At 45.8% G+C, this 10511-nt stretch overlaps 1 protein-coding gene across 1 annotated transcript; it reads right to left on the bottom strand.

Annotated features, from left to right (window-relative positions):
- Positions 1-3517: 3517 nt before the first annotated feature.
- MTO1 (mitochondrial tRNA translation optimization 1) lies at positions 3518-9808 on the bottom strand (the record flags this gene model as incomplete). The annotated part of the gene is made up of 10 exons (XM_010024085.1): positions 3518-3730; positions 3914-4071; positions 4567-4685; positions 5385-5556; positions 5638-5842; positions 6302-6432; positions 6673-6863; positions 7461-7573; positions 8783-9072; positions 9691-9808. Coding segments are annotated over 10 exons (1710 nt in total), but the record flags the coding sequence as incomplete, so codon positions are not given.
- Positions 9809-10511: the final 703 nt, after the last annotated feature.

Here is a 10511-nt window from a genome sequence, read left to right on the forward strand (position 1 = left end):
CTCCTCCCGGGCAGGGAGCCCACTTCTGGTGGCTCTGTGGACTCACTCCTGCAGTGGGGAGGTGCTGACTCCGCAGGGATACAGATGGGGAAGCTGAGGACGAGAACATGTTCCAGCCTGTGGCTCACAGCTGAGCACCCCAAGGAGACACCACGGCCTGTCAAAATATCTGGGCTTAAGTCCACAGAGAGGTGGAGAAGTTTAGCCTCCAGCTTTCAGGGTAGATTTGCCACTTCTGAACTCTTTGTCAGAGAAGGCAAGGCCCAGACACTGTGGTGTCTGGGATGGTGACTGCAAAGTCAGAGAGCCTGACGGGAATCCACACTGGTCTCCTGCCTCGGAGTTACACATGCAGAGTTAAGAAGCCTATGCAGCAGTTTAGCGAGAGACAAAAGCATATTTTTTTTCCCCAAAAGCGTCCCTGTCTTTAAAAGAATAGATCAAGAATCTATCCCTTTTTATCTGCCCCTTTTGTAACAGCAGTTGTGGAACAAGTTGCCCATTTTCCAGCTGAATGCTCTGGCCACCAAGCTGTCAGCACAAGGGGGAAAGACGTTTTATTTCTCATTAGCTCTGTGAAGCCATGGCAAGAGATAGAAACAAACACCTGAGAAGACCTTGAGCAACCCAGGCCATGGTTTGGGGGGAGCACAGACACCACCTCCCCAGTGGAAACGGGAGCTCCTAGGGCACAGCAGATTCCTTCTGTATCCACTAAATTTGGTCTCAAGGTACTTATCACTGGGTGGAGGAGCACAACGTGGGAGGTGTAGGCATCAAAGCTGATAAACCCCATAGCATCTAAAATGACTGCAAGTGGAGGTCCTTACTTACCAAAGTGCAAAGGCAGTGCTCAACTAGGAGGCATACCCGTGCTTGCAAGGGCCAGCAAGCTGGTGGGCTAAGGCGAGCCGTTTAGTCCAGCCACTGCTGCACCACTGCAAACATTCCAGCAGCACCAAGACCATCAAAGTTTGGGTGGTAACAGCTTTTAGTGTCTCCCAGCAGACAAAGTCTTCCCATTTTTCTCTTGCTGTCACCTTCCAGGCAGAAATAAAGAAGAGATGAAGAAACAGGGCGGTTCAAGCACCATATAAAATCAAAACTAGAATAGGAAAAAAAGACAACAGTAGTCTTGAAAGTCTGATACAAGATAGAATGGCAGAGACCTGAGGAAATTTGGCCTAGGGAGAATTGCTGATCACCAGGCCTCTACTCCGCAAGAGGGGAGAAAAGAAAGTTTCACATTGAAACAAGGAACACAAAGGTCCTTGTTATGCGCAGTGAGGTAGGCCATCCCCACCACGTATCCTACCCTTCCTGCTCGCCTGGACACAGGAAGGATTACAGGAGGACAAAGTGGGATTCATTACCGCACAGCCAAGGAAAAGCAACCAGACACCCATGTTAAAGGTGGGCTCCTCCAGTTCTGCCCTTCCCATCCTGTTGGCCTTAGACCACAGGGCCTGTAGGGGTCTAAGCTCACTTTGTCCTCATGTTAAAACACAAACCTTGGGCCTTGTAACAAATCCCTGGTGGAGTCAGAAAGCAGGTGGCACAATGTTTGCATCCGATGTGCCCATGCTATTTACAGCAGTTTATGTAGCCTTTCTGTGCTCAGTTTTCCTAGGAAAACGACGAGGACTACTTGTAGCTATGGATTTCCTGTTAAGACTTCTCAAACAAGAACTGTTCAACAAGCACAGGATGTTGTGGCAAGCCCTATATACATTGAACTAATACCTGAGGAACTGCCAGTCCTCAAACTTGTGCACGTGCCACATTTTCCATTTTGGCTAATACGGACATCATTAACCTCCATATGTGAACAGAGGACACTGTGTCTTAACAGAGAGCTCACCAGTAGCCAAAGATCCGCTTCAGGCCCAGAGCAGTTGTTACAGAAGATCTGCTGAAAAGCAAGGCATCCATGCATTTATTACTTCAGTTCCCCCTGGAGTTAACTCTTCCCGCTTCCTAAATCTTGGACCATGGCTGTACATTATTGTATTCCTAAAAGAAAAGCAAAGTCCACTCCTGCTTTTTGACACCAGCGCAGCCCAGCTCAGTGGAGCCACTGGTGTGTGAGACCAGAACCGGGGCCTTTGTAGCACTGAAATAAAAATTTAGCACAGAAAGCTGAGGAAAAGTGTTGGCTTTTTGTAGCAGGGTGCAAAGGGCTTGCCTTTCATGACGCACCTTAAATGGCTACTAACAAGAACTAGGAAATGCAGTTTTGAGATCGCACAATCTGATAAAGTGAGAGGATTAAGGTGTCAATAGGGCTTTTTACAGACACAGGTACATCAAAACCAAACATGATACAAAGATAATGCAGTGAAGAAAGCATGGAACTGTCTTGATTAGAAGCTCCACTGCTGTAAATAAACAGAGAGGCACAGGCTTCAGGGCTTCTTTAGATTCACATAGCTGGAATTTCAAGAGCACCAAACCTGGAGCCCAAGTTACACTGCAGAACTTGTAGCTGGCTTCCTTTCGCTAAACTTACAGCTAACAAGGTTGAAATAATTCTTTGCACCAATAAAGCTGAAAGGAAAACAGGCCACAGGCATAGGGACGCGGGAACCCCTGGCCCCGCTCCCCTGGACTGCCAAGTCGCCTGCTCCCTATCCCCCAGCACATCAGCCTGCCCATCACCACACTGCCCAGAGCCAAGGTTCCTCGGGCAGGTTCCAACATGCCCCTCTACTCCTCAGCACCCTGGCCTAAGCAGTGAGTCTGCTGTGGTTTAAGCCCAGCTGGTAACTAAGAACCTCACAGCCACTCAGTCACTCAGGACAGAGGTCCCACTCCAGCTGCCTTCACCAGCTCTGCAGCCAACCTCACCCCACCTTACCTGCACTAATTGAGGCCCAGTGAATTGCCAAGGCTCTACTGAAAGCTAAATGACAACCAAGTTCTTCGCAGCAAGTTTTGAGATAAGCTTTATTTTAAAGGAGAACTCCCCCCCCAAAGTTATAGAGTGTTTACATTCAATCTATCTCCCACTCAAGTTTAAATATTCCTGTGGCACACACTCTCATAGCCAAGTGTTTCCTGTGTTGGCTGACATCACCTTACAACCTCAGGCTGCTTGCAGTCACTGCACAGCTATGAACACAAGTACTGAAGTCCATGGAACACACCTTCCAGCTCAAATCCTCCTGTGCTGCTGTGGGTTCAGCTTATTCGTTTTAGAACAGCAAAACGCTGTCCTTTCCAAAATGCTTTAGAACAGACTTTGACTATCTGGCATCTTCCAAATGAGCGGAATTTTAAAAGCAATTCCTGTCTTTTCATTTGGATTGGCAAAATCAGGCTGTATTTAGGTTCCTGAGCGTTTACTTAACATCTGTACATTTGACATCTTCGCTCTACTTGACGACACTGCCACAGGGCACAACTAGAACTGCTTTGGATCCAGCCAGCACAGGTTTTACCCATGAAGAGGCTTGTGAGCACAGGTGATCTCGCCATATACTCTGGCAGGAGGGGTACGCTTCTCTGCAAAGGTGTCTTAACAAAGGTACTCTTGCTTCTCTTCAGAAAACTTTGCTGAATTCTGTCTTTGCGAAGCTGCTTTTTCCGAGTACATTTTCCCTGGTAAGTATTTGCCAGTCTGAGGTAAAGCTTTTAGCCTCTCTGCCTTCTGGTGATTGGTTTTCACAAACCTTAGCAGGTTAACGATAGCAGCTGGTGTAATTCCAGGGATGCGGCTGAGTGCACCAATCTGCGTGTGGAAATAGGAACAAGTTAACCAAGAACAAACCTACACACTAGTGAAAAAAAAAAAGAAAAAGAGATTAAAACCTGTGGGTATTCCTTTCCCTGATTATTCTCACCCCCACATCCCTTCGGAAGACACAGAAGGGATTTCACTGCTGCTCAACCTTGCTGTGACCCAGTATCTTACCGTCTGGGGACGGTTAGAGTCCAGTTTTTCCCGCACCTCCAATGAAAGAGATGCATCAATGGCAAAATAATCTAGGTCCTCAGGCAGTTGGAGGGCTTCATCACGACGCACTTCTTCTATTTCCTGCTGCTGGTTTTCCACACACCACTCGTAAGCAGCTGTGATGGAAGACGAGGGAAACAAGACCAGATAGGGATGTTCATGTGAAACAGGTCACTTACAGGAATTCTTTGAAGCAGAATGAGCAAGTCCACTGAGACAGTCAAAAGCTCCTACTGAAGTTTCCAGCCGCACAGACTAAAGAGCCTAATTCATATCACTACTTCGGAAGAAGTCATACTCTTTAATTTGTTACAAGAATTAAGATACACAGGTTGGCTTTTCCTTTCATCCCAGCAAAGGACGGTCTATTTGACAGAGCAGTAAGGAGAAAGAACCCAGGAGTGGACATGAATAATTGATCTCACCCCACAAAGTGAAATACACTCAGGTGGCTGGCACAGGGATGTAGCCTATGGTAAAAGGTGCATGCTCTGACTACTAGTGTTTCATTTCACTAAGCAGCAACACACTGGGATGAATGGATTTGCTCACCCCTTACTGAACACAACATACACAGATCCCACTAAGAGATTATAACTCTTGTACTCTACCTTCTATTTTCAATCTCTCTGCCAGTTGTCTCCATTGAGCAAGCTTTGCCAGGGGCTCTGGGACAGCCCTTGCCAGAAGCTCCATGTTGGCCTCTGGATAGCGAAGGATGTCAAAGGCACTGTGGAGAACAAGAGTTTTTATGGTTGGAGTGAGTCACTTGCATAAGGTAGATTTACAACTGTTGCCAGACCAAACCTGTAAAGATCTCAGCATAAGCCAGAACAACTGTAGAACCAAGCTCACCTCCCTGCTATCTCCTCTTGGTATACAAAAGAGCTGTTAAACTCTTGAAGAGGGGCTCTTTATGAAAAATGAACAGCAAGATAGAAGGGACGAGGTAGGGGCAGCAAGGGGAACACAGACTGAGTTAGGTCTTAGTCATTGATTTAAAACAACAGAAAAGAGAAGGTGAGATAAAGGACGGGTAAGGGAAGCAAGTCCTCTGTGTACAAGAACAGCTACCATCCAATGGTAGCCTGAAATCAACTGCTGCTTTATCAAGCTTCCAGCAAAGCAGCAACCCACTGCACAACCATCACCACTTGCTGACACTCTCAGTAAGCACAGCAAAAATTGACAGGGCCAGTGGAGAATCCCCTTGCTTTGGGAGCCTATGTCAGCACCAAGAAATGCGGCATAGTAAACACTCCAATGTCACTTAGTCTATGGGCAAACATGAGGTATCTGTTCCCTGAAGGTGATAAAGCTGGAATCTTGGAGTATTGATGGCTTCAGGAAGGATGGAGAACTGCTGTGAAACCATGAGCCAGCTAAAGCAAGCATAGGTCAGACAGAAAGCTTCAGCTGTAACCCTTACCTGAGAGGCAACCTTCGACTGTTACTGATAGGAACTTCCGGTAGTAACTGGGACCATTTGGATATGCTGAACTGAAGGGATTTTAGTGTTGCAATTCCACCCTCTAAAGCAGCTCTCATCCTAACTGCATGTTCATATCGCTGCTGTGACACACACCCAGCTTCTTCAAAACCTGCAAAGACAGATGGTGTATGAAACAGAGGTCTACAACAAGGCAGCGCTGCTCACTGCAAGAGCCACTGCAGTAAAATACCTCTGTGGGTGAGCCTGGCATCAGCATTGTCAGGCCGGAGGGACATGCGGAACTCCACGCGGCTGGTGAACATCCGGTATGGCTCGCTGGTGCCCAGAGTGGTAAGGTCATCGATCAGGACACCGATGTAGCCCTCGGTGCGGCTGATAATGAAAGGGGGCTTGCCATGAACCCGTAGGCAAGCATTGATCCCAGCAATCACGCCCTAGGCAGGCAGAACACAGAACACATTTACTGGTCTCTTCGTGGCTGAAGTATCAGCACATCTGCCTTCAAAGACTCAAGTGTCAAACTGTGTCTTTGAAAATGCAATAACCTGTACTAGTAACCTAGGCAATTTCTTTCTTGTGATATTACTAGTGTCTGAAGGGCTTCTTGGCCCCTGCTGACAGGAGCAGAGACAATTCCCATGTTTTCAATTATATCCACTGCATAGTCTCCATGCTGAAACATTCGTGAGTCCTTCCAATTATTTTTATTACTGCAATGTCAGTAACAGCAACTGTAGATACTAAAAGTAATACTATCTGGGCAAGTCTGGAATCAGGGTAAGCAACAAAAGTAAGAACATCTCACAAGCAGAAGATGGGCCTACCAACACCATGTTTCAAAAACAAAAGTCCAGGCGATAACCCCTTTCTGAGCAGCGATCGGATCCACCCACCTGAGCTGCAGCTTCTTCATAGCCTGTAGTGCCATTTATCTGGCCTGCAAAGAAGAGGCGCTGAACAAGACGAGACTCAAGAGAAGCAGTCAGTTGACGGGGATCTAAATAGTCATATTGCACTCCATAGCCTATGACAAACAAGACAGATCTTAGAAGGTTCCTATTCATCGGCAAAGGCAATGAGTGGGGCAGAATGACTTAGGTTATCAACTTTTACTTATTTAAAACCAGCCAAGGAAAACCCCCTGCGTTCAAGAATTCATTTTGTTTCATATTTCCTTTGTTTTGTTATGTTCTAAAGAAAATCTGGTTTTTAATAACTGGTAGCAAATATGACAAATAGATTTGAAACTATTCACCCCCCTCACCTGGCTGTAAGATCTTGGCTTTTTCCAAGCCTGGGACGGATCTGATCACCTGCTCCTGGAGCTCAGGTGGCAGTGTCATCGACATGCCTTGGGGGTAAATGACATTGGACTCCAAGCCTTCGGGCTCCAGCCACACCTGGTGTTGTCGGTTTGGGAAGCGCAGAACCTTTGATTCCAGAGAGGGACAGTACCTGCAATGGTAAATAGCCATGAGCACCACCTGACATGGAGAAAAAGTAACTTGTCTGAAGCAAAGCAAGAGAGACCCACAGACTATCAGTTTGTGCCACTGAGAGCCTTGAATGATGCCATGCTGTCCTGATTTCAGCTGTCACAGTCGGGTTTTTCTTCCTTCTTCCTAATAGCTGGCACAATGCTGTGTTTTGGCTTCAGTCTACTAGCCAAAGGGGTATTCCATACCACAGCACGTCATGCCCAGTATATAAACTGGGGGGAGTCACCTGGAAGGCCCAGATCACTGCTCAGGTCGGGCTAAGCATCAGCTGGCAGGTGGTGAGCAACTGTACTGTGCATCACATGGGTTTATTGTTTTTTCCCTTTTAAATTTATATTCTCTCCCCTTGTTATTCCCCTTATCATTATGATTGTTAGCAGTAGCAGTTTTATATTATACTTTAGTTATTGAACTCTTCTTATCTCAATAAGTGGGGTTTACATTCTTTTGATTCTCCTCCTCATCCCACCCGGAAGGGGATGTGTGTGTGTGTGAGTGAATGGCTGCATGGTGCTGAGTTATAGGCTGGTATTAAACCATGACACACACTTACCGTGGGCCCCTTGTTGTCTCCCTTACATGGTTGTTCAGGTGGAGATTATCACGGATAACTTCCTGGGCTTTCAGGGTAGTGTGAGTCAGGTAACACAACAGCTGATCTTCTGGCTGAAATAGGCCAGAGTTCACTTTAATTTAACCCAGTCACAACACTGTACTCTTACTAAACAACTCTGAGGATCTCCAAGGGCTTTTCCATGACATTTGACTCATGCTTCTTGGAGAGACGGGCAGTGCTATCATACTGACTGTACAGACAGAACACAGGCAATCAGAGAACTTCAGCAACATGCCCAAAAGCAGACCAAGAAGAGAAGAGAACCTGGGAGCCCAGAATCCAAGTTCTATTCGATACACTGTATGCCAAATTACAGGATGGACGTTTCTATTAAAGCAACACATTTTATGACAGCATTCAAATTAACCACACGAATTGAGCGCTCTGAAGTAAGAGAAGTGCTGACCCTACAGTTAACAGCCAACTGAAGTTTGGTGAAGAAAACAAAAACCGAAACAGAAATCTCTTAAACCCCTGCAATTAACGTGGAAAACAAACCCCACCATGTAAAGCATTTCACTGATTTTTCTGAAAAAGTCAATAGAAGTAACTCAAAATTATTCACATTCAAAATAATAATAATGTTGCACCTCAACTCCTTAAAAACCTTTCCTACACAAAGTACTTCAAGTGATACTACTTTCACCTCCATCATGTTCATAGTAAGTTATTGCAATTCCTATATGCTCTTGGGCAAATCAACTTCTGATACTTAATTCTGTGCCATTTAACTACATTATGTAAGAAACCATCAATTTTCCAATATTTTCTTTGGAAAATTTTCTTCTGCTTTCAAGTTACTGCTAATATATCCACCTCTGAGCTCTGTGGATAACTCTCTTTCCTAGCCAACACTGTTAATGACCTCCAATTTCAACATTTTAATCTTATTCTAGAGCCAGGGTAGCAAGCAAGACATCATAAATCCACAATATGGGTCTAACTCTGGAAGTGTTTTGTAAACCACCCATATAACCAGCACATGAATACTATTACTAACAACATCACATTTTATGCAATTCTGACTTCAGCAGTAAAGCAAGTTTGGTTCTCAAGTTGATAAGTGAGAGGGAAAAGGTACTTGCTTTCAAAAGAAAACAAGCAATTTCTCCCTCTGCACTGGAGATCCTGAGAAACTAAGACCTCCAGTACAAGTAGAGCCCAGCTTCCTTTCCCACCTGATTCCGAGCATGACATTCCTATAACCACTCCCCACCTTCCCACCCAGCTCTACATGCATTTGGTGTGTACTCTCCCACCTTGATCCACACAGCCTCGCTGAGGAAGCTGAACGGCACCGAGGGATTGTCAGCTGCACGTGCCTGCAGACCGCTGAAGTCAATGGTGTCTTTGGCAAGTCGGGGTGGCGTCCCCGTCTTCAGCCTGCCCACAGCAAATCCCAGTTTCTCCAGAGTCTGAGCCAGCCCAATGGCGGGCTGGTCCCCCAGCCGCCCAGCTGGGTGCGTCTCCAGTCCGATGAGGACCATACCCCTCAGGAAAGTACCGGTGGTCAGGATAACACTCCCAGCATGTACCGTCCTCCCATCCCCTGAAACAGCAAGTTTTCAGAGATACACGTACTTCAGTATCAATGAAGCCCTGCTATTCTGGTGGTCTGTCTAACACTAGACTGACAGTGTTCACTGAGGATTTGTTTATCCACCTTCTGTTACGTAACAAAATCAGCATTTCAAGAATAAAAGTATTAACAGTAACAACTGCAATAAGCAGCATTTCTTATTCCTGCGCATGTTACCCCTAACACAGAAAACCCACCCCTTGGAAAAATCCCTATCCAGGCCTTTATTTCAGAATGCTTGTTTACTAGGACAGCAAGGGGTAATAAAGCACAAGCCTGCTAGTAATAGAATACCACTGCCCTGTAGTGCTGTCAGCAGCATACGCCACTTGCCAAGTAAAATATGCAGCATGGAATTCAGCATCACTAGCCTGAAGAAAATCAGACCTACCTAACCTCCGAATGCCCTGTCTACCCAGGTATGTTTTTCACTGTATTACACATACTGACCTAGTTTAGTTCACACTCGGCTTAAATCACCTCTATCCGCGAATACAACTTTCTCACTGGTGAATCAGAAATGTTTACCTCAAAGGCTGCTCTTAACGTAGAGGAACTGAAGGTGCTCGATGAGTTACTAGCACATACCCAGAACGACTCCGGTGACTTGGCACTTCCCAGGATGGTCTGGTTCTGGCTCTGTCAAGAGAAGATCCTCCACAGATGCCTCATGAACTGTCAACAGTGGTGTGTTAAGGATTTCTTTCTGTCATGAAAGGAGTTACTGCAAAGATCTAGTAAGTTGTGAGACATACGGGCAGTCCCAAACCCTGCTGATTTCCAAAACATCTATCACCCTCTTCCTTTTTCCATTCTCACCAGTTCACTTGACAGACATTCAGTTACTGTACTATCCTGATTTAGCAAATAGAACTTTTCATGCACAGATAAAGATTAAGCTAAACAAAAAATTTTGGTCATGAGGTCTGGTCGGTATATAAAACACTAGGAAATTTGTTAAACTATGCTGAGCTCCAACAATTTACACCACATTAAAGTACCAAACAGAAAGGTGTCCAGGTTTGATAGGAAAATATTAAAAACCAAAACAATCATTGTAGCTTATCCGGGTACTTTGGATTTGAGTAACTCATTCTAACACTCCAGCCCACAAACATGCAGGAAAAAAGCCCCTGACAATAAAACCGAGTTTTTTAAACTAACCATCACTCCTGACTTTCTCTTAAATTGTCCCGACTCCCATTTAACAGAAGCTGCCATTTCTACCAGGCTGTATATACAGATGTTCCCATACGTGGCTATATATACATGGTTAATGCACCCTTGAACAGGGTAACCTCGGGGCCCCTCACGCTACAGATGCTCTCGAACCCCCCTGCCCCGGCTGGGCCACAGCTGCAGAATACAAGCGCCGCCGCGGGCGTAGGGCTGTGGGGCGGGAGGGAGCC

This window comes from Nestor notabilis, unplaced genomic scaffold, assembly GCF_000696875.1.
Source record: "Nestor notabilis isolate BGI_N333 unplaced genomic scaffold, ASM69687v1 scaffold17371, whole genome shotgun sequence".
Classification (NCBI taxonomy): domain Eukaryota; kingdom Metazoa; phylum Chordata; class Aves; order Psittaciformes; family Psittacidae; genus Nestor; species Nestor notabilis.